Here is a 24,193-nt window from a genome sequence, read left to right on the forward strand (position 1 = left end):
GAGTCTCGGGCCTTTTTGCATAAACTTTGAAAAGGCCAAATAAAGAAACGTTGATTTTGAAAAGTCGAAGATAAGAGCAGAGCCAAGGGCTGTGGGTTCTGATAAGAAATTCCAGGCAGTTTGGGAGCAGGGCAGCTTTTCCAGTCCTGCCTTGTGGACCAGATTCCTTTTTGGTTGGATTTCAAGTGCGAACGAGAATAAATACACCCCAAAGGGCTGCTGGAAGGCTGTCATTATTTTAATTAGAAAAGGTGGCCTCGCACACGCTCCGGCTCCCGGTCTAGTTTATGAAAATTCAAGAAATCACCAGGAGGTCCGGCACTCAATAAATGGGAACTGATTACAGCTTTTCCCATTGACAGACGGCCTTTGTCTTAAACAGCTTACTACTCTGTGTGCATGTGTGTGCTTGCACATGTGTGTGCGTGTGTGCGCATGTGTACATGTGTGTGTGTGCACATGTGTGTATGTGCATGTATGTGCACATGTGTGCGTGCATTATGTGCACGTGTGTGTGCACATGCGTGTGTGTGTGTGTGTTACCCAGAGGAGAAGAGGGAGGGTACATCGGTTGAGGAAGTAAAGGTAGATTTGGAATTTTAACACTGGAAAACAACTCGTTGTGTCTTCTGCTGGGCAGAATCCAATTGCTGGAGTTTGGAATTCTTGTCTAGGCCAACCCTTCTGTCCAGCAATTGATTTCCTTCCCATGGCTGACATTTTTCACTCTAGGAATTCATCTTGTTGGCAGTTCGATGTCCAATTGCTTTTGGCCTCCTCCCCCAGCTCAGATATTATAGGTTTCCGTTCCATACAGCTCTCCTTGGGCAGCTTTGCTGAGGTCAGCAGCAGGGCTCTGAGAAACGACCCGGGTGAAAAGCACGAGGTTTTCACAAAGGTCTGTGAGCCCCAGCCGAGGAAGACAGATTCCCACAGCCAAAGAAAAATGATGAAATCCCTCCCTCCCCTCAGGCAACAGAGAATTTGCCCAGGTGGAAGGAGGCCCTCTAACAGCTCTGGGTGGGGAAATGACTATTTTCCACATACTAAGAAATTCCAGGCCAGAAGAGGGAAAGGGTTTGACTTTTTCCCCAAGCCTCCAAGAATGTGACTTTGTGCACTGCCATTTTCCATGCAATGGAGAGCTTGCTACGCCCAGTTAAAAAGATTGGGACTTTTCAGTTTAGAAAAGAGGAGACTAAGGGAGGATATGCTAGAGGTCTATAAAATCATGACAGGTATGGAGAAAGCGAATAAGGAAAAGTGATTTACTTGTTCCCATAATACAAGAACTAGGGGTCACCAAATAAAATGAACAGGCAGCAGGTTTAAAACAAACCAAAGGAAGTTTTTCTTCATGCAGCATGCAGTCAACCTGCGGAACTCCTTGCCAGAGGATGTTGTGAGGACCAGGACTTTAATTAGGTTCAAGAAAGAGCTAGATAGATTCACAGAGGTTAGGTCCATCATTACTTATTAGACAGGATGGGTAGGAATGGTGTCCCTAGCCTCTGTTTGCTGGGAATGGATGACAGGAGAGGGATCACTGGATGGTTCCCTGTTCTGTTTCCTCCCTCTGGGGCACCTGACACTGGCCACTGTCGGAAGACAGGACACTAGATGGATCTTTGGTCTGACCCAATCTGGCCTTTCTGATGTTCTTATGGAATGGAGCGGCGGGGGGGGGGGAAAGGGGGGCGTGTAGAGCCGGGTTGTGGCACAGACCATCTGACCTACACCAGGACTTCTCGCTGGTGGCCAGCCAGGTGGAGGGTCTGTCCCCAGGCACAGCCAGGGTGGCGTGGACTGAGCATGGCAGCTGGGTTCCAATCCTGACCTGCTGGGTGACCCTGGCACATGCCGCTCCAATTCTCCCGGGCTCCGTTGGGGATGCTAATTAGCCGTGTGTTTACCCCCCTTGGCGGAGCACCAGCAGGGCGAGGGATTCCATCCCCCGACAGGAGGGGAAGCGAAAGCTAACAGAAAATCAAGACTCTCTCTGGGGCGGTTAAGCTCCCTCGTGCTGTTGGTAAAACCAAGCGTCTTTCCTGATACCCCAGGCCAGAATGAGCCTTCCACTCCAGACAGGGGACTCCTGCGCCCCTCGCCCACAGAGGCGGCATTTCCGTGTGGACCCCCCCAACACAGTCTGTGGAACATCGCTGGGGGGAGGGGGCACTTTGGAAGAGACGGGGCTAAGTCGCTGTTATGCCGGTAGCATTCCTCATGGTGATTTCTGTCACACTTGCATGCCCAGCCCCAGCGGAGCCCCAGGCCCTGCTGTGCTGCTCAAACACAGACTAGGAGAAAGTCCCTGCCCCAAAGGGCCTACAGGAGAACACGATGGAGGAAGAACCGTTGCCTGTTTTATCCCGTGGCCCAGGGCCGGGACGCAGCTGGCCAGGCTGCAGCCCAGGGAGACATCTCTGGAGGCTTGCGCCCGAGCCTCAGAACCGCCGGCCGGTCTCCCCCCGCACCAAACCTGCCTTGGCAAAGTGTTTCCCAGCCCCTTGGTGTGGCCCTCAAAGCAGCAGGAGACTTGAGCCCCGCCCTGCGCCAGGGAAGGCAGGGGCCCGGGGCCGGCCGCTGGGAGCACAGCTGTCTTTCCAGGCCTTCGGGCAAGTCTCTCGGGTCACCGCCCAGGAGCTGATGCGCCGAGGCCCTGTCTGGATGTGCCGAGAGGGGGGACAGCGACAACCCCCCCGGAGAGGCGCCCCCGGCCTGCACTGGAGCGCTCTCTGCAGAGCAATCCGGCCTCTCCCTCTAAATCCACTCACTGGCCTACTGGCTCCATTCACGCTGGGTGGCTTCCTGGCCTTCAGCGGGGCTCTGGTGTCCCGACCCCATGTTCCCTTTCCTGCTAACTGCTTTTTCGTCCCCCGCCCGCTGACTCTTCCCCCCCCCCTCCCGTCCATGCGGAGAGAGCCTGCCACATGATTCATTTCCACCCGGCAGTTAGCTCCACGGCAAGTTTAGCCACTCGCTTTGCAAAGGATGCTTTCACAACCCCGGGAGTAGGGGGAGGGGGCAGGGCTGGCAGGAAGAGCAGTGGCCTCCGGGTGCGGGTGGGGTGAGCCCTGAGCCAGAGGCATTCCACACACTGGCGGGGGCTGGGTGGGGAGGGGAAGGGCCCATGGGACAGGAGCAGAGGTGCTTCCGTCCAGCCCCTCCCTTCCCCTTCTCCAGGGCAGAGTGTGGGGCCCAGGCTGCCGGAGCCAGGTCTGTGTCGGACACCGGCTCAGCCAGCTTTCCATGGGGCGCTCCGAAGGGACACTCCAGTTACGTCTTCCCCCAGGAAAAGCTGCCAAGGCAGGGGCGCGAGGCCTGTTCTGCAAACGGGGCGCCAGGGCCCCACAGGAGAAGGCAAAGCTAATCCTTGGGGCTGGTCACCAGGACGGGCCGCTTGGGGGGGTTAACAATGATTGATTGATTGATTGATTGACAGACAGGGGAGGGCATCTAAATGGATGTGGCACCCGACTCGTCTGGATTCAGCCCCCGAGGCTCGTCGCTCCTCCCAGCGTTGGGAAGTTCAGGCTGATGCTCCAGCCCTCCCACCATGTCCCTATGGGGCAGGAGCACATAACATCCACTAACCTGGGCCCTCCAGGCTCTGGTGTGGGAGGGGGACCCGGGGAGCGTCTTTCTCCTCCCCAGTCTGCAGCCGCAGCAGTGAGAGTTTGGTGGGTTTTTTATTATTATTTGCTTCTCACTTGTGTGCGGCCCCCGACTGATTTTTCGGTGGGTCAGCGGCCCCCGGCCCAACACAGGCTCCCACCCCTGGGCCCAGCCTTCCCAGGCATGTTAGACGGGCGTCTTCCCCCCAGTCCTCGGGGATGGTTTCCAGCAGGGCGGTTGGCCTCTGCGCGAAGAGCAGTCCTGGGGTCTGATTCAGCTCTCGCCTGCCTTGGTGTAAATCAGGCGTGATTCCGCGGGGGGAGGGAGAGGGCGGACGATATCACAGGTGAGAGCAGACTCCTGCCCTCCATTTGACTCCTGCTCATCCCCCCAGCCCTGGGAGAGGGGATTGTGTAACCCCAGCCATGAGGAAGCCAAAGCGGAGTCCACGCAGCCTCTCCCTGAGCCAGCATCTGGGAAAGCCCTCTGCCAGGTACGGCCCAAGGGTGCCAACAGCTCTGCAGGAGGAGCTATAGCGGGTACCTGCCACTCGGGGCAAGGCAAAGCTGTCGAGGGCAGACATGGGCACCCCATTCCAGACGGAGCGCGGCTTCTCTTCCTCTCCCCCATGGGGGTTCGCCCTGACATCACCCCACTCCCGAAAGGACTCCATCCACGTGGGAACTCCCCCAAACATGGGCGCCTTAGTCAGCTCTTCTTGCCGCAGGGGGTGGGGACTTCATGAACTCTGGAGGCCTTTGCACCCCTGACAAGCACCCAGGACTTGGAAGGTGACGGTCCGGAGATGGAGGTGAAGGGGTCCCCCTGGCTTTGGGGAGAAGGAAGGATTTGGGGTGTGGGAAATGGAGCTGTTCTCCAGGCCCCCTTTGCTTGAACACTGTCAGCCCCCACCCTTCACCACACAGCATGGTCGGCCCCTCACAGCTGTTGCTCTGGGGGACGTTTTTAGAAATCTTGCCCCCTCTCCCCAACATTTCCATGAAGAGTCATCCCAGAAATGTTAAAAGCGCCCAGGTCCGTGTCTAATTTTTCCTCTGCCCTTTTCTTCCGCGCCCAGCCACGGAGACGGATGCCTGGCAGGGCCCGCAAAGAAACGGAGCAAGTATTTAAAAACATAAATTAAAACAAATTGCATTTTTATATCACAAATAAGGGCAGTTTTATCGTTTTTATTGCATAACAACCATTAATGAAGTGCAGTTTCAGGCGCCTTAATTGCTCGGAGACTAAAGTTCAATTCATATCTTTAGTGCACACGGGAAGATGCAATGTGTCATGTTCACGTACCTGGCATATTAGAAATGTAAATAAATTTATGGTCACTATTAGGAAAATGGAAGAGAGGGATCTTATTTATCCAATCTATTTATATACGAGGGAACTCTTGGAGGTTAAATAGCAGAGGGATAAAGAGGCCCTATAAGAAAATCAAAGATATTCACAAACGCGGCCCATAATAACCCTCCGGTTACAGCCAGCCGGCCCCATGCTACCTATCTAGATTGCATGGCCTCCATCTTAATGAACTTACACCTCTGCGAGGCTGGGAACGTTCCTTCCTCCCCATGCATGTATGGGAAGCTGCAGCACAGGGGAAGAGCTGGCAAAGCTAGGACCCAGCCCCACGCTCCTGAGCCCCCAGGCTTGTGCCGGTTCTCAGGACAGAGCTCACAACCTACCACACAAAACACGCAATTAACCCAGGAGGGGAAAAAAATAAGTGCAAAACTCAGTGGCCCCTGGTGCTGCTCCGCTGTTCCAAAAATACACCCCTCCCCTAATATTTCCCCCCTTAGCGATCTTCCCCACCTCCGGGCCCTGCCCCCCATTGTGGAAGCAAAGGCACTGGGGGAAGGGCAGGGCAGGTCTCAGCTGTGGGAAACTCCTGTAATGTTTAACATGGGAACAAAAGGGGCCTGGGTTTTTTTCTTCAGCTGTAAAGGCAGGCACAGCCCCCAGGAAGGTTAACTACTCAGCCCTGTTATCTGTGCTCCCTAAAGAATAACCCCAGTGCAGCAGGAGCCAGGGCCTGACCCGGGCTCTTTAATTTTTAACCAATTCCAGTTGTTGTGGCTTGGGAATGGAGCTGTCCTGCCTGGGGATGGCGCCTGTGCCCGAAAGACACCCTGCTCCCCGTGGGACAGGGTGGCTCCTGCAGAGCGGACTGAGCCAGGGGGGCCTGTCACATGCATAGCTGGAGGGATGCCCCAGCCCCCATAGCAGGGTGGAAGTAACAGTGAAAACCCTACAGGGATCACTCAGTGCGAGGAGTGTCCCAGCTTTGCAGAACCTGAGCTCCCTGCCCAGCTTTGGGATGCAGGAGGGAGGTCGGGCAGCCTGGGGCATAAATCCAGCTGCAAATGAAGGTGGCCGGAGGCAGCTGTCAGGAGTCTTGGCATCCCCCTGTGGGCAAAGGGGCAAGCCCCCACCCCTGCTTTTCGTAAGAGAGGAGCCCAGATCCTGCAGGGTGCGTGGGGGGGTAGGTCCCAGAGCCTGCTCCCAAGTGGGGCAGGGAATGTCTGGGTGTCTGTGGGTCTCTGCAGCCTCAGCCCTTCCCCCTCTCGCCTCCCCCCCCCCCCCCCCCCCCAGTCGTGTTCTCCAAAGCTCTGAGCAAAGACAACACTGTGCTTCGGACAGCAGCTCCCTTTCCTGTATCCCCCAGCCAGCACCCGCAGGACCTCATCTCCGAGGCTAGAGCAGGTTGGGTGAAAGGAAAATGCCTGAAGCCTGGGGAAAGGGGGTAAAAAGGGCCCTTGGGAGCCGCGTATAGGGCCAGGCCCCTTAAAGAGCCAACCATTCTCTAGCACAACACACACAAAGGGGTCGCTGGTCTCCGCAGCTCAGCCCCCTCCCCAGCAGAGGGGGAGGGGAAGGGAGGGAATTCAGCCCTCCATACCCCAGGGCAGGTGAGTGTGAAATGCCCCCATCACCAGCCATACAAAGCACCGGCACTGGGGCCAGGTGCAAGGACACCAGGCAGGCCAGCCGCAGGGCGGTGCTCACGGAGGGGCTGCTGTGGGTGCGGCCCAGCATGGGTGTCCCTGGCCCTGCTCCTTCCCCCTCCCCCGCCGGCCAGGAAACGCAGCTGGGTGTTAAAAAGAACCTCTCTCCCCCCGCCCCCCAACAGCAGGAGGAGCGAGCGAATGCGAAAAGCACAAGGGCCCTGCCAGGGTCGTGCCATGCGGTTGTGTTAGCCCGTCAAGGGGAGCCAGGGAAAGGGGCCACTAGTAAAATGGAGCAGAGGCCAGAACAGGTGTGCCCAGCCAGAGGCAAATCCAGCCAGTTCCCAAAGTGAAACGCAGGCCACGGCCAGCAGCAGAGCCAGGAGCCTCCCCAGGAACTGAAATAAGGGGGGGTCGAATTTACAAGGCGGGGTGTCAGGGCCCATGAGGGGTGACACCGTGAGGGTGAAGGTGGGCTGTATGGCACCATAGTTCACAAAACTGGGGGGGCTGTTGGGGAAATTCGGGGGTGTACACCCCCATGGGGGTGTAGGGAAATCCCTGGACAGAGCCCCTCGGGCAGCGCAGACGCAGGGGGACTAGCTGGCCCAGCAGGGAAGGTTTCTTGCAACTGAGCCAAAGGGCTGGGGCTTGGGGGGAGGGGGTATTTTGGGGGTGTTGGATGTGACTTTTGCTTCTTCCCTGTGTGGCTGGAGGAGGGCAAGGTGCTTCCAGAGGGCTGGAGAGGGATAGTGGCCGGGGGGGGGGGAGGGAGTTGGGGGTCCTGCTCAGTGTGACCTCCCCCAGAGAACTTGGGTGCCCCTTTGTGGTGGGGGTCGGGGGCCCCGCGGGAGCTGAGCGCCCAGCCCCAGGCCGGTTCAAGATGGCTCTGATTAAATCGCAACAGCCAGTTGATACAAATTCAGGGGGAACCAGAGGCCGGTTGGCTGCGGCCTTTCGCCCAAAGCCTCCTGCCCCGGCCCCTGGAGAGGCCCCAGCCCCCCAGGCGGCCAAATTTGCATTCAACAAGCCACCAAATACCCGGGGGGGGGGGCTGACCCTAATCAGAGCGCAGCGAGACCTTAACGAGGCCTGACAGCAAAATGGGGGTTGGAGACAGGGGACAGGCTGCTGGGGGGAGGGGCAGAAAATCCAGGGCGGACCAGGGGGCAGGCCCGGGCCAGTCCCGCGCCCGGAGGCGCATCCGCGGCGAGGACCTGTCCACGCGGGCTCTGCGGCCCACGCAGCAGCTGGGAACAATGAGAAAGGCCGCTCGCGGGAGGCGCGCGTGGAGCACCGGGGAGGGGGGGCGGGTCACTAGCCGCGGGGGGGGCACGCAACCCTCCGTCCACCCCACCCCCCAAGCCCGCGGAGACCCGCCAATGCTGCGCGCACCCCCCTGCGGCCGCCCGGCTCCGGTGAGACTCGCTCTCCAGCCCCCGGCAACGTGGGGCGAGCGCCAACGTCTCAAACTCCAGGGACTCTGCAACTGGCCGCCGGGGCCCCGATCCGGGGCCGGGCCCACAGCGTGCAATGAATGAGCCGTTGGGGGAGGGAGGCACTGCGCCCCTCCCCCTCCCCGAAAAGTGGGGGGAGCGAGCTCTGGGGGCGCACCGCTGCCCCCCCCCCAGCACCAGAAGGGGAGGAAGCAGGTAGGCAGCGCGTTCCCCCTGCTTGGGGGAGGTTTTGCTGCCCCCGAAATTCAGGGATTCCCCCCCCCCCAGCATCGCTGCCTTTCCCGACCAAACCTTAGCGGGCCGGGTACTGGCGGGAGAGGGGCCGAACCTGCAGCCCTCGGCGAACAAAGAGCCGTGGGGAGCCAGCCCCGCAGCTCCGGGGGGGGGGGGGGGAGGAGGCGAGTCCGTTTCAGCGAAAGGCGAATGCGATTTCCCAGCAAAGTTTTAGCATGGGTAGGTAGGTAGGTAGGTGTGTGTGTGTGTGTGTGTGTGTGTGTGTGTGTGTGTGTCAGTGTGGCGGCTACCCTGGCTGGCGATCCCAATTCGCTGCCTTTTCACTTGAAAAATTATATATCTTCATGTCACAACCGTTTCCCTTTAAAAGCACAAACATCCAATTTGGCGGAGTGTAATAAAAATCAGTCGGAGCTCCTTAAACGGTACCATTCGGCTGCAGCAAGTTGTGAAATCTAATCTATTATATCCATAAAGGAGACTGCTTTCATTGTAAATTCGGGTTATAAAGAAAACTATACCTGGAACAGTCAGCCGCCCCCCCCCCTTTCGGATTTGCTACTTGATGGCTTATCAAATTACTTCAAAATGCCGGGCTCCCCCTTCCATATCTCATTGGAACAAAAATGAGATGTGGCAAGACATTCCTTTTAACAGCATGAAAAGGTCATAAACTGGCAACAACAACACAGGAGAGAAGAATACACACAACGCAGCGCCAGCCCTCTGCAATCCGGGTTCTGTCATTAATTTGGGAACTCTTTAAAAACTGCATTTCACCCAGAGATCCACGTGCAGCCAGCAGCCCCGCAAACACTCCAACAGGAGACCCCAGCCACACGCCTGGCGCCCGAGTTTGGGGCCGGCCTGCAAAGATTCGCCCCACAGAACTTGGTAGATGCGTTGTCGCTTGAGGCAGGGTCTCTTCCCCGGATCTGCCCGGGCGCTGGCGGAGATAGGGGCAGGAACGATTTAAAAAAAATGGGGCGAATTTTGTTTTGGCTGTGGCGAAAGGAAAACCGTCTCGTAGGGCTGATTCCACAGCCCCTTGCAGGAGAAATTAAGCAATGCACGAGAGACGCACCAAAAAAGGGAGGGTGGGGGGGGGGGGAAGCTGGGTTCAGGGAACAAAGCATGAGAAACAGGGCAGAGGGGAAAAATATCCTAAACCAGACCCACTAAGTTTGGATGCGAGGGAGAGTTGTGGGGAGGGTCCAGCTTTTGTCAGAGCTCGGGAGAAAGATTTATTAATGGCTGGCTAATACCCCCGCTGCCACATCCGCCCAAAGCTCTCCCCGATTTCCTAGACTAATCTTTGATTTCCAGCTAATTATTTTCTCTGCTACTTGCAACCTACTGTCTTGAAGGGGAGAGCGACAGTGTGTGTGTGTGGGGGGGGGGGGGAAGCTGCAAATTGGACTCACCCCTTCTTAATACACTGCGGAGAATTTGCAACCCGTGGGAATTTTCACGCAGCCCCAAAACCGAGGGAGAGGGTCCACACAGGTCAACAGTGAAGGGCGGTTATGGGCGCTAGAAACCCTGATAAAAAACCTCCCCATAAATCCCAGCTACAAGCCTGAAGAAGCCATCAACTCCCAGAGACTGTGTGGTTTCCTAAAGGATATTGTTGGGGGAATATTTTTTTGAGGGGGGGGGGGAGAATATTTGGCATGAGGACAAGAACATAATGAAATGTCAGTAGAGAATGAGCGAAAAGGGTGGATTTGGGAACAGTTTTCTAATTAAATTAAATGTTTGGAAGGCAAATAAATATAATTAGCTAAATATTATTAGGACATCCGTACTAGTCTAAGCGTGCACCACAGGCAGAAAATAAAAGCGTGTTGGCCTGGGTTCATTTGACTGTTTGTAGTTGGTTTCTGGTCCTGTGCTGTTCGGGGAGCCGCTTGGGTTGAGCGCAGGGAAAATTCGATGCAGTTGGAAGGGGCGAGAAACGAACCTAGAGGATCGATCCGAATGAGAAAAAATTGAAAGTAAATTGGAGCGAAGGGGACTCCAATGCTCCGGCCTGGAAGAGCCGGAGAAGCAAGTTTTCCCGGGGAAAACCCCCCCGATAAAAGCAGCCGCTTGACCCGTGCCAAGAGATTTCAAACGGAATTAAGAGACTTCTCAAAAAATGTGAAAACGGAAAAAAAATGGCAACCCTGACATCCATAAACAAACTGAACCGGGCTGATTGCAGGGCTGGGAATTGCCGAGAACAGAAATCTACAGAGACGTTTTTTCAATGAAATCATATTTTTATGGGTTGCTTGGGTTTTATTCAGAGAGCAAAAAGTTTTGCAGGTTTGCGGGAAGGAGGGGACCGGGCAAAATTCGGCCACCACATTCCCCGCCCGCGTGCACGCCAACAAAGTGCCTTTTAACCCAGTCTAAGGGGGGAACAAAACCAACCCCGGCTCCGAATGCAAGGAGAGTCACCTCGAACCAGCCGCTTTCGTGGAACCCTTCCCGTGGCGCGTGGGGTTCCTCCCCCCGCAATCCAGATTAAAACCCCAATTCCTAGTCGCCAGGACACGCGTCTTTCCAGCGCGCCAGACGCTGCATCTCGCCAGCGGCTCCGGTAACTGAATGGGACATTGTTCGGGGAGAAGGAGGAACATTTTAGTCATGAAAACGTGGCCCCAGAAGTCTCAGGTGTGGGCAGCGAAAATCGCGTTGTCGGCATTTGTTGCAACAATGCAAACATCCCCCTTCCCCCCCCCCCAAAAAAAATCATCCTAGACGAGCCGCAGCGCGGGTCCTGCATGGCCGGGAAAGTGGGTAGGGCGAGATTTTTATTTTAGTGAGGGTTACCATATTTGAACACATTAATACCCAGATACTGATACACTCCCGAAAGTTCAACTATGCTAACCCTAATTTGAGAGAGGCCACAAAAATAGTCTAAACAATTCAAATCCCCTCGTATCTAATTGGAACAGAACCCGGAATAATTTAAGGGGAAACCTCAGGGCCTGATTTTCCAAGAATCCAAATATCCTTAAATCTAGAGGGGGGGGACCCTAGATTTTCCTTCTCTTGTTTTCAGAGAACAATTTTTTTAAATGCAATTTCGCTCTTTTTTTTAAACAAAGTACACAATTTAGCATTCAGTTATTCCATAGATTTTCCCCCTCGCCCTGACTAGAAAACAAATGACTTTTTCTCTCCCCTCATTTCAAAATAAAATTTTATGTCTAGTCACTCGGCGATTTTTTTAATCTGTTGGTAAGTAGTTTCAAGGGGGAAATAAAGCCAGTTGAAAACAAGCACAGGACTGAGATTTCTAGGAGTCAAATCCAATCCCCTTTGCCTTCATTTTAAACGCAGATCCATCTGATATCGAAAGTAACAATGTATTATAATTAGCACAAGGCTATTCAATGAGTTTTCCCTTCCCGAGCTTTGAATGTTTTGCTCCGATTCAGAAAGAGCCGCATGAAATTACTTCTCTGCCTCTTGCTATAGCGTTTTGTGGGATTTTTGATGCAGCTAAAACCAAACCGGCAAGCGAAGACTGGAGTCCCCTTTCGAAGATTCGTTTCTAATCGGGATTACAAAAGGGGGGGGGGGGGGGGGGGAGGTTTGTCTACTATTTGAGTGGAGAGTAGCCCAGAAAAAAATGGCTTTCAGGTCTTTCCCTAGCTAGATACAATTAAAAACCAAAAGCCAGAACAAACCTCACCCTAGAACAAAGACGTCTCATATTCTGCAAAGCGGAGCAGGCGGCAGCGGAAAATCTGAATGGCCGTCGATTTATTTGCTGCTTGGAAGGGAAATTCTGCCCAAACCCCAGAACCACAAACCACTGGTGTGCGGTGGAGGAATCCGTGTAGCTGCAGCTCACCGTTTTATTGCTCGAATTCCGCTCCTTCCCCCTGCAGGGGCTAACTCCTCGCTTCACCCTTTTTGTCCTGCCCTGAAAGGACCGTTGTTGTTTTTTTTTAAATAGCCAAAAAGTTAATTTTTTTGATAGGGGAAGGGGGGGGGGAGCACATACCTGGAAATCCAGAAATCCAGCCTCTTCCCTCCCCAGAAAAATAATTCTCCCGGGTTTGTCGCCTAGCCCTCCCCGCCCGCCGGCTGGAAGCAGACGCAGCACAAAGCCAACGCCAGCCGCCTTCGGTCCTGCCAGCCTGGCTGGGACCTTCCTGCTGACATTTTGCCTTTGGCCAAAAAGACAATTAAAAACCGCGGTTACCTTCCAGGAACAAGCAGTCGCCGCCGAAATCAAATCGCCCCCAGATCAGAAAGAGACCCCCGACCCCCCCCCCCCGGCGCTGCAGTCCTGCCCAGGGCCCGCCGCTCCGAGACTCCCGCAGCCGGGCGGCCCCATCCTCGGCGCCGTGGCACTGGAGGGGGGAGCTGGCTGCACCCCCTCATCTTCCGGGGGGGCCTCGGAGCGGCCCCCTCCCCTTCGCCCCGCCGCACGTGCGAGCTCCGCGCCGGCGATCCGGGTTCGGCCCAGTGCCCAGGGGCAGCGAGCTCCGGCCCGGCCCATGGGGCCTCCCCGGCTCCCGGCACCGGCTCGGGGCTCGCCCCGGGGAGCAGCAGGCGCGGCCCGGGGAAGGACGCCCCGGGCGGGGCGGGGAAGGGGGAGGGGAGACTCCACGGGGGGAGAGCCGCCCCTCCCCCGCTGCCTGTGTCACCGGGATCCCCGGGCCCAGCCCCGTTAAGGTGGAGCGGGAGGCCACCTGGCTCCGGGCACGCCGCAGAGGCCCATATGCGCCCGGGGCGGGGTTGGGCTCGCCCGGGGCGGGGGCGGGGGTTCCCTTAGGCGGCAGGCATCGGGCGCGCGCTGGCTGGGTGTCACCGTAGCCCGGGTAGTTCCCGGGCCACCTTAAATGCGTCGCATCCCCCCCCCTCCTCCGCGCACCCGCGCGTCTCGGCCAATCAGAAAAGGCGCTGCTGTTCTGTGAATGATTCCCTCTGGGCTGGTGGGAAGCGCGTCCGCCAATAGGAGGCGGGGGCGCAGCGGCCTGCGGCTCTCGGACCAATGGGCAGGCGGCTCTCAGCGGAGGCTGGTGTGCGCGCTGCTGGGGATGCCGCAGGCTCGCCACGTGCTCGCTCCGCCAGCTAGCTCCGTGTGCCTGGGCGTGGGGCGCCGCTTGGCCGTGGGGGCTGGACGAGCCTTGAGCCTGGGCCGTCGGTGCTGGTGCTGGAGCCTGGGGGGTGCTGCCTCCCCCCGCCTTGGTTTCCATTGGACACAGCGTTTCCGGTTGGATGCAAATGCAGTGGCTGTGAGCTGCACCCCCAGTCCCGGGGTGGGATACAGAGGATATGGGCTGAGCTGTGCCCCTTTAATCCAAGTGCTGCTTGCTGGCCCTCGGAGCAGACCGGCTCCCTGCGGAAAAGGCCAGTCACAAATCCCGAGCCAGCCAGGGTCTGCTATGGTTTCAGCTGGCCTCAGCGTCGGCCTGCCAATCAGCTGCTTTCACAAACACATTTAAAAAACAACAACGTTGTTTTTCTCTTCCTGGGTGTTGTGTGAAAGACCCACCCAAACAGAGGAGGGTTACTAGGTCATGGGAGAAACTGAGGACTCACAAACTGCTGGCGAAGGCACAGAGTCAACAAACTGAGTCAACGGGGAAAAAATGTTTTTAGTTGCTTGTCAGCGGAGCCTGTACTTGTAAGACTGCGAGGCACAAGGCAAAAGCATGTTTTTAAAGTTGACAGCGCCCCTTTAAATCAAATAGTTATTACTAATAGAGCCTGGGATGACTAAAAGTGAGAGCATTTTATGACTGCACTTTACTTTGCAGCCTGTATGCTGTTTGTCCTTGATGGGTGAATTGGCAAAAAGCAGAGAGCAACAATAGCCTTTCTCTCTTGTTTCTACTTGATTTCCTTTCTGGTTCCCATGCCCTAGCACAATGCTGCAATGTCTGGGCGGCCGACACAGCATGAAGAAAGTTTGCTTCCAAACCAATCAAACTGTTCTTATTGGAACTTATTTTTAAAGTCATGAAACATTTCTGTGAAGATCCTGTTTTTGGGGAAAAAAAACCCTTCTGAGATTGTTATTACTGTTGTTACACAAATCTTAACTTTTGTGCCCCAACTACTTACCACGTCTCTCTGAAGGGCAATATTGAAGTACTAAGTAGTTCATTGGTTACTGTCTTCTCCAGCACTGCTAGCCTTCCCTCTGATCTGCCTTGCTTTTTATGCATTTATGGATAAATGCATTTTATGGACTGACAGCCTCTTGAGACTGAAGTTTTCCATTAATTCACGGAACCGTTACAGTGCAAGCAGCAGCTGCACTAGAGTGCCTTACCCCAACCTGCAGGAATCCATTCCGCAAGGCAGAGACGGGGGAAATTTCCATGCCTCTTTTTGCTGGAACTTTTGTCAGCTGGAACCAGTGGGGATGCTGTTTCCATGTGACAAGGACTCCTGATCACTAGGAACTGGGCTGAGATCCACTGCATACAGGCCACTCAGCAGCAAATCCGCAGAGATCCGGTTTCTATCCTGTCCGCGGCTGTGGATGAGAATCTCCGTGGTTCTTCTTTGTAGATGCAGATGTGGATACCAGTTATGTTACCGCGCACGGATAGACCAGATAGACACAGGTAGGCACTGCTCTATTCTGGTTTCCCTGAGCACAGCAGTTGTAGAAGCAAGATGCAGACGGTGTATAACACAGTCGGCCTTAAAACAGAAAAAGCGAATATAGCTTTATAATTGTTGTTTATTGTCCTTTTGCATTAGGTGTTTGCACATCAGCTAGCAAAATGGGGGGCCTAACCTGGCTGGAGCTTGGTGACAGTGCTGCAATATCCGTCATCAAGGCAAGGCAAGCTATCGTGTCTCCCCAGGGATGGGTTATTTGGGAGTGACACTTGGGGAGCCAGCGGTGTGAGTCATTGCACCAGGGAAAGGTGAGAGAAGAGGGAGCACAGCTTTGTGTGGGGCACCAGATCTAGCGTGCTGTGTCCACCCATGCACAGTGAATGCAAATGGGGTGTGAATCTTTACCCTCTGGCTTCGCGGCATCCCACACCCGCTTTGCACTGGGGCCGACAGTTGCACAAGGTGCAGAGTCATGGAGAATAGAGGCCAGTAGGTGCAGGTGGGATGTAGAACTGAGTGGCGGGGGAGGGTGCACAGTGCTGCCAGCCAGTAGCCTCCCCAGGAATTGCAAATGGTGGGGGTGTTCGAATTTACAAGCGGGGGTGTCAGGGCCGATGAAGGGTGACACCATGAGGGTGAAGGTGGGCTGTATGGCACCATAGTTCACAAAACTCAGGGGGTATACACCCGCATGGGGGGGGGGGGGTTAGGGAAATCTCTGGTGCCAGCCATGAGTACAGGTGGCAAATCAGAAGATGGCGCTGGGGCGTAGGCTGTGCCAGTCCAGACCCTGATGTCGGCGTCGGGTTGTGTAACGCTTTGGGGAGTTATATTGTGAAAGACACGAAGTGCCGTCAATGGGAGCAGCAATGCATCTGTTTCCAGGGGCCACTGTGAGCAGCCGAGTGCTGGTGAAATTGCTAGCCTTGCTGCAGCCCATGGGAATCACACACACACACGTCCCCTCCACCCCCATGCGAGGTGTCAGGGCAGCTTTCTAGGGAAAGTTTATTCTAGAAAGTGAAACTGGGAGCTGATCCAATGCTCCCAGTTCACCTGAAGTGGAAAACTAGCCCAGCCCCACTGGACTGGGCACGAGAAGGAAGCAGATCTGGCTGCTTCCCTAGCCAGGGACAGTCTGTGGCCCTTTGGCCATTGCTAACTCACCATCAGGCCACAAGTGGTGAAGAAAACAGCAGCTGAGCTCTTAGTGGGCCCCTCGTGAGTCGAAGGAATCTGGGAACCAGAGGGAGAGTGGATGGTAAAAAGCTCCCCTACAAAGAATCCAACTGGCAGAGGGACAGGAAGAATGTCTCCTCCCGCCTGACCCAATTCTAGGCCCTTTGCTTTCTGCTGAAGACTGTGGGACACGAAAACCCCATCCAAGATTTGATCTTGAACATTGGAAATGAAACATCAGCGCTAATAGCCATAAACCACTGCAGGGTAGGCAGCATTGGATCTTTGACCAGCTCTTTGCCCTCTTGACCCAGAAGGCACCAGAAAAGCTAGAATCACAGCGAGAAGGTGGGAGTAAGAGGCATGTGTCAAGCGGCCAAGACTTCCTCTGATCTGGTTCCTTCCCAACTTCGTTCCCTACCGCAGCCGGGTAGTCGCTCACAGGCGCCTGGGCTGTGTTTCCCTTCCCCACCGACTCAGAGGCCGCCTGTCCTCGGGAGCACCGATATTGTGATAGTTCGTCTCCTTCCAACCGCAGCAGCAGGGTCCTCCTGCAGCTCTGGGCGCCATCCCTCGGAAGGAAGGTTCCAATCGATTGAACGCAGAAACGTAATCTCGTTGAGGGTCGTTTCCCCTGGGCGGTGAATAAAGATGGGAGAGGCTGGCGCGCTGATGGGCCTGCGCTCGGCGTTAAATGGAAGCCAGGGTGACGCTAAGTCTGGCTCCAGCACGGAGAAATGAGCTGCCTCATCGTTAACATCGGGGTTATAACTGGCTTTAAACACATCAGTGTTAATTTCTTCACACAGGATGGAGAAAAGGCCCTATGTCCCTAGCATCCTCTATTGATGGCTCATGTCATCCCAGTCAGCAAATGTATTTCAGTCAGAAGGTTCGCTCTTAGGCTATGTCTACACTGGCGCGATCTTGCGCCAGAAATACGCAAATGAGGGTAAGTGGGGAATATCTGCGAGCCTCATTTGCATATCTAATTAGCCGCCATTTTTTCAGAAGAGGCTCTTGCGCAATGCCGTTATGCTGATTATTTTCAGGAATAACAGCATTGCGCAAGAGGGTTTTGCTTGTGCAACAAGGGGCAGTGTAGACGCTCCTTGCGCAAGAGCCTCTTCCACAAAGATGGCGGCTCATTAGATATGCAAATGAGGCTCGGCCATATTCCACACTTAGCCTCATTTGCATATTTCTGGCGCAAGATCACGCCAGTGTAGACATAGCCCTGGAGTTTCTATGGAGCAGAAGAATGCATATCGTTAGGAGTGTAAATCCTTGGGCAAGCTGACGGCAGCTTGAAAGGAGACATCAGCCATGCGGCTCCCCGTCCCCTGAGGAAACACCGGCACGGTTCGTTCCTGACAGAAGGACAGACGGAAACCGAGGCAGATCTGGAGATGGCTAGAGATACCTGCACACAGAGGAGGGAGGAGGCAGAGACCTGCGCCGCCAGCCATTCCTGGCTGGAAAATGGTGACTTCTGGCCCCCTCTTGTTTTCCCTTTCCTTGCTCAATTGTTATCTGGGGCCGTTGTCCCTGGGAGACGGGGGAAGGGAAAGCCGGAAGTGGACTGTCACCCATAAGATGGGCTGCAGTGGCTGTCAGGTCCCTGCTCAGCCGGGAGCCATCCTCTGGCCCTAGGGAATAGCAAACCTGCAGTGCTCATCTTTCCAACCTGGCCAGGGCAGCGACTTGAATTCTTGCTCTTGGGATGCAGGAAGGAGACAGAAGCCGCCCATCTCTACGTTGCCAGCTCCGTACCGGAGAGGCGCTGTCACGGTCAGACAGCTGCGGGGTCCCAGGCCTGTGGGCAGCTCGCAGTAACCCCTTTCTCACCACGCACCAGTTGTGGGGGGGCCAGAAGCAAAGCCAGGGACCGAACAGGCTTTGGAGGGTGGACGAAGAGCAGGTGGGGTTGGTTTCGCTCTCTGCTGGGAATACCGGGCTGGTCCATGGGGACCTGCCGCTTGCTTGGGAGACAGCTGGGCAGTTCTGCGTTCCGCATTGCAGAGCCTTGGGTTCACAGCCGGTTGCACGGAGCCGGGACGGCTTCTCCTTGTCTGGGCTGGGCCAGCCCCTCCCTTGGCAAAGCTGCCCCGGAGGGTTGCTCGATCATCTCTTCTCATAGCACGCTTTGATGTGGCCTGGATCTTGAGGCTGTCACCTCAGTGGCTGGCAGGGAGGGTTAGTCCCTGGTGGGCTTCCGCCTCCCTCCCGTAGGCACCCAGTTGCTCTTCAGGACTCTCCTTCCTTCCCCTCAGCGTGGGCCTGGTTCCCTTCGCTCTCCTGGGACCGAGGTTTCCTTCAGCAGCTTCCCTCTCTCCCGGGGGGTTCCCCTCCAGGGCAGCCCAGTGACACAGGCCCAGTCCAGCTGCGGGGACAAGTCCCGGTCATTTGGACGTGGCCTGTCCGCAGACACTGCCCAATCGCGTCTCCCTCGGGGCTGGCGTCAGTGGCACACGAAAGGCAGCCTGGCCCCACAGCCACCGGTTCCCAACCCTTGTTAATCACTGGGAAAACCAGCCGTTTTCCCAAACCGGAGCCATTTCCCCACAGAAGCAGAGCCTCCTCGCCCATCCCGCCTTCCCCAGCCCTGATGGACGGCAGGAGAGCAGCTGGCCCCAGGACATGGCGCTTAATGCGGGCACATTCCATGCCCTGCGCTGCCTGGCAAGCCGGGGTAGCAGCCAGGATAACGCCTTCCGGGCTGGGGGACTGTGGGCGGGCAGGTGCTGCTGCTCGCGCTCCTGGGAAGTGCCTGGTTCTCTCCATTGGCAGCTGAAAACAAGAGGCCGGCGCCATGTCTTGCTGGCTGGGATGTTAAGGGAGGGGAGTTCCAACCCCCCCCCCCCAAGAGTTCCATGTCTGGCAGGGGGTCCATTTGGAGGTTCAGAAGGGTTGTTATTGGAGAGCCGTGGGCCGGGACTTTAAAAACCGGAGCCCTTGGATTCAGTAGAGGCAAAAGACCAATGTCTTTGCAAAGGCCGGTGTACTTCCGCCAGCAAGCAAAAGGGGAAAGTAGTCCGGCAGACCTGCTTGCTGCCTGAGGTTCTAGACTAGCAGAGGGCTGCCAGGGAGAGCAGCCTCTTCGTGTACCCGGCAGGGCCCAGAACTAGGAGGCGACAGGGGCAGGTTAGTGACTGGACAAGAGCAGACAGCACCCCATTCTGCAAGGTGCCGAAGTCCCTTAGGCTGCAGGGAAGCGCCCAGGAGTGGTGGGCACGCCGCATCTTGTCGGGGAGCCCATGATGGGTGCACAAAGAGCTAACTGGCACAGTATCTCTTGGGGAGTAAGCAGGGTGCATGCTAGCCAGGAGGCAGGGGTAGGACCCCGCACTCTGGATCCAGCTCTCGTGCTGACAGCAGGCAAGTCGTATAGACTCTCTTGCCTAGGTCCCCCTCTGTAAAATGGGGGTCCCGCCCTGTCATGTTACTGGATCTTGAGGGAAGCAGCCAGATCACTGATGCATCCATAGGTGGGGGTGTTGGCCCCAAGAATGGTATAGAAGGGGGCCATGTGAGGTATTGAATGGAAGCTCACTGTCTGCTAATCCTATGTACGCTGTTCATGGGAGTGTATAATGACTGTGTGTGTAGGTAGGAATCTGTAATCTGTGTGGAAACTGAATATTTCTCTGAATGTGGTTGAGCATTGGGCAGAGCTAATGCTAGCATGGACATGCTAATTAGTGAGGCCCTGTGGGACAATGGCACTCGATGGGCCAAGGACACACCTAAAGCATGAGGGCAGAGGCCTAAGAGCTGCAGCAGAGAGAGGCTGACGGCCAGGTGACCGGCTGCGGCCAAGGAGAGGCCAGGAAGGAGGTATAAAGAGGCCATGTGGGGGACTCCATTTTGTGCTCAGCTCAGCACTTCATCCCAGAGGCAGCATTGCAGGGATCGAAGAGCCCGGAAGACCTGTGAACCCATCCTGAGCCTAGGATGTGCAACAAGGACTTTTAAGCCAGCAGCTGTAACATCTCTGCTAGAGCCTGCATTGAGAACTGGGAGATTCGGTGCATGTAACGTACTATTCCTTTAACAACCTTACTCTCGTGCTTTTCTTTATTGTAATAATAAACCTTTAGTTGTTAGATGCTAAAGGATTGGCCCTGCGTGATTTGTGGGTAAGGTCCAGAGGGTAAATTGACCAGGGATCTGTGGCTGGTTTCTTGGGACCGGACAGAACTTGTTCGGGGTAGGTGGGATTGGGTGCTAGGACCCCCCACCTGTGTATGAGGCCCGGGGCCATCTGGGGCACGGATATTGCTGGGGTGTCGGAGGGGTTTTGCTCGTGAGGCTTCAGGCAGGCGGCTGAAGCGCTCTGTGGGACTGGTTTGTGGCCTGTTTGGAGAGGTCACCAGTCCGGGGGCTGTAAGGAGCCCCGGATTTGAGCAATTCGCCCTGAGCAGACGCCCTCAGCTGTGCCCGGACACGGCCTGGTCCGTCACACGCCCTCCCTGTGTTTGTCTCCTCTTGGCAGGCTGGGAGCTCTCTGGAAGAGGGTCTCACACTGCGTTGGCCGCGCCTGGCCCAATGGGGCCCCTCTCTCGCGTGGGGGTCTGTGCAGCGCCTGGCGCAGTGCGGCCATGACCTCAGCTGGGAGCTGGGCGCCCTGCACAACAGGGCCCCGGTCTTGGCTGGGGCCTGTCCATGCCATTGTACTGCACATCATAATGATAAGCCAGAAACATGCGCTGGGGGGAGGGGAGCGATCCAGCCTGGTTTTCCCTTATGAAGTCAGCTGTCCGACAGTCATCTCTTTGTCCTCCCGTTTCCTGTCCCCTTCCTTCCCCCTCCCCCGTGAGCTGGGGCCCCTCTCGCCTTGCCCTTGCAAACAATCGGGTGCTTTGAGCCGCCAAACAGAAGGGGAGGGAAAAAAATCTGCTCCCCCCCAACCCCTCCCAGATCTCAGCTGCTCCAGGGAAGTCTCGCTTCTTCGGGGCAGCTTTGACTCCTGCGCCCGGGCGAGTAGCCCTCGTTGCTGGGCGGCCCATGGGAGGAGACAGAGCCCTTGGGATGGAAACAAGCCTGGATTTCTTGCGGCGGCAGACGACCGGGTCCGGGAAACACCCCGGAAGAGCCCTTCCTCTTGCTGCGGTAGCCGCAGAGCTTGTGTGGCCTCCGGCCTGCCTGCTAGAGCTCCGCGGTCGGAGCTGCCGGCCGGCCCTCTGGGATGGGGCCCTGGGAGCGCCGTGCCAGGCCTGGCTGCTCAGGGTCCTCCGGGCGTGGTGGCGGGCGCTCTTCTCCCAGCCTCCTTTGCTCGGGCGGAGCAGCGGTTTCTCTGTGAGGGAGCCGCTCCCTCCGGGCCCAGGGGCGGCCTGGGGGGCACCCCACTGTGGGGAGCCCGTCTTGGCCTCCTCACTGGTCCCACTCCTGCAGCGCTGCCCCACCTTCCATCTCCCCTTCCCACGGCTGTCAGCGGCTCCCTCGCCTTTACGAGGCCCGAGGCCCTGTCTGACCCGGCAGGCTTTGTTCCACGCCTCGCTCGGCTCCCGGCCCTCCTGGGGCTGAGCCAGACAGAGCCTGTGCGCAGCCCACCCCGGAGAGCGCTGTGCCGCGGCACGGGGGGAGGGGGTCACCCCTGGCCTCGCCCTTCTAGTTTTATAGACAGTGAAATCGGGGCCGTCTCCCCTGCCTGTCCGTCAGTCAGGCCTTCCAGAATTTATGGGGCGCGTGTTGCCAGGTGGCAAAGGGCACTGCGCTGAGGCTGAAATACTATAGTGGGCCCCGTCCGTGTCCCTCCCTGTCCCCCCGTAAGCCTGTGGGCTCCCTCCAGGCAGAGCGTCCGTGCCAGGCCCGGGGGACCAGCTGCTCGCTGCACGCAGTCCTGGCCGCGTCGCCTCGCCGGGAGGGGAGCCCAGAAGGGACCCAGAGGGCCACTGAGGCGCATCCAGCTCCATGGTCACACCGGCCAGCGGCCCCTGGAAGGAAGGGGCTGCCCAGGACGGGTGGGGCTGTGGTTCCCGGTCTGGCCAGGTTGGTCTGCAGCTCGACCGGTTCCCTGAATTCAGCCCCAATGCCCTGGACCGGGGGAGGGGGGCCTTTTTGGGTCGGGGGCCAAAGAAAAAATCACTCGGGGCCCGCGCACGAGTGAGAAGCAGGAAGGGCAGGAGGGGACAAGTTCTGGCTGCTCAGTGCAGCAGAGGTGCTGGGACGAGGGGTGCGGGGGCTGCTGCAGCCCCCCCCCCGCCCCCCGCCTGGCCTGAAGGGCTTTCTGCTATACACAGGGCTGGCTCTCAGCGGAGCAGGCCGGGCTGCCGGGAGTGTTTGGGTCTCAGCCCAGGAAGGATCAACCGTCCCACGCAGCATGGGCCACGCCGCCTGTCCGTCGGGATACTGCCGGGGCAGCGGCGCAGGCTGCGGGCTTTCCCCCACCCGAGTTCACGGGAGGCCCCGGGTTCACGCTACCGAGCGTAAGCAGGGCTGGCGACAGGAGCCGCAGAATGACCCAGGTGGAAGGATGGGGGAAGCAGCTGGAGCATCAAGGGCCTGGAGGTCTGATCCGCATCCCAGATGCAGGCAGGTCTGCCCGGTGCCCTCTCGCCGGTTCCCATTATGGGGCTTCTGGCCAGAGCCAGAGGCCGTCTGGGAAAGCAGGAAGGGGAGGGGCAGCGAGCTTGGGCCATGGGGCTCTCTGGTGCTATCCGCAGCCTCCAGGCCGGCTGCACGTGGAACGGTGGCAGGGAGAGCCCAGGGAAATGCCCGGAGTTCCACGTCTGCCTCTTTCCTGAGCCCGTCCGGAAGGGATGCACAGCTGGGCTGGGGTCAGAGTGCCCGAGTCCTGCCCCTGCTGCCTCCACGTCCTGGGGTGCATCACTTCATCCCTCGCTGACGTACCTCCCTGGGGGTACACACCTGTCAAAGGCTCCATGATCAACCAGTCGATGCCGATCAACTGGTTGGTGTCCAGTGGGCTAGATAACTGGCTGGGGGTCACTGAGGCAAGGTGGGTCTGGAGGGTTGGGGGTTCCCCTGGGGAGGACTCCAGAGTCTGGGAAGGGGCCGTGGGCCTTAGCCAGTGCTTTTTTTTGTTTAAAAAAAAAAAGTGCCAGTACTCCAGGGGAACAGTTGTTGAGCAACAAAAAAAAAAAAAGGCATTGCTCTTTTAAGAGACATGGCCCCTTTAAGTCAGCCGATTGTTGGACATTTGCATACAGGGGTGCCGTAGGCTCCGTTCTTTCCAGGTAAGTTCTGACCGGAGGTGCCGATACTGCGTCTGGAGGTGCCGGTACTGTGTCCTGGGCAGCACCATCACAAAACAAGCACTGGCCTTAGCACGCGGTGTTGGAGAATAGAAGGAAACAGCAGACGAGACACCAGCTGGAAGGGGGCGCTCCAGGGCTGAATGATAATTCCCGAGTGACCAGCAGGAGGCGCTGTGGCGGTTGGTCTTGCCATGTTTGTCGGAGGGTGGAGATGGATGGCAGGAGAGAGATGGCTTGATCGTTCCCTGTTCGGTTCCCTCCCTCTGGGGCACCTGGTCACTGTGGGCAGACAGGACGCTGGGCTGGAGGGACCGTCGGTCTGCCCCGGTGTGGCCGTTCTGATGTTCATGCTGCAGGCTCCCTCCGTATGACTAGACTAGCTGTGAGCAGTGTTCCCGGTAAGCCCGGGGGACGCGCGAGCAGCCTCGTTCATCTCAGTGGCCGCTAGACTGTCCTCACCACAACGCCCTCCCGGGCCAGGGCGGTTTTGCTGCTGGCGCTGGCGGCGCTAGACTGGCGGGGGGTGCTGCTGGAACCAACACAGCACTGGGGTTGGCTGCAGAGCGAGCGCCCGGCTCTCCCGGTCACCGCTGCGTGCAGCCAGCCCGCCCCTGACGTCGCTTTACGTGCGGGTCACGTTACTAACACCGGTGGGAAGAAAGTGGCGCAGGTGGAAACCGGCGGAATCTGGCAGCCCAGTGCACGGGCAATAGTAAACTAAGTGTCTTGTGGGCCAACGCACACAACCCCGCTGGGCTGCTCTAAGTGGGGGGCAGATTCCAATGCTGGCCAGCTGATTAGCAGAGCACCCCCAGCGGGGTGCTGGTCGTGCGGGTGGTGCACGTTTGCACATGCCTTGGTGCGCAGAAAAAAAATCATTCTGCACACGGATGGAAAAGATTCAGGGAACGCTGCATCCTCGCCCTGCTCCAGG

The 24,193-nt window shown here is 57.2% G+C and overlaps 1 protein-coding gene across 1 annotated transcript; it reads left to right on the plus strand.

Moving 5' to 3' along the window:
* The first annotated feature begins 13,028 nt into the window (after positions 1-13,028).
* LOC149521937 (uncharacterized) lies at positions 13,029-23,141 on the plus strand. The gene is made up of 2 exons (XM_089771864.1): positions 13,029-14,859; positions 14,999-23,141. The coding sequence occupies exon 2, from the start codon at positions 20,641-20,643 to the stop codon at positions 21,757-21,759; it is 1,119 nt and encodes a 372-aa protein (XP_089627990.1). The 5' UTR covers positions 13,029-14,859; positions 14,999-20,640; the 3' UTR covers positions 21,760-23,141.
* The last annotated feature ends 1,052 nt before the right edge of the window (positions 23,142-24,193 follow it).

The sequence above is a fragment of the Pelodiscus sinensis genome, chromosome 20, assembly GCF_052426305.1.
Source record: "Pelodiscus sinensis isolate ZL-2025 chromosome 20, ASM5242630v1, whole genome shotgun sequence".
Taxonomy (NCBI): Eukaryota; Metazoa; Chordata; order Testudines; family Trionychidae; genus Pelodiscus; species Pelodiscus sinensis.

Coding starts and splice junctions, on each gene's coding strand:
- LOC149521937 (XM_089771864.1), top strand. CDS start 20,641: ATGACCTCAGCTGGGAGCTGGGCGCCCTGCACAACAGGGCCCCGGTCT.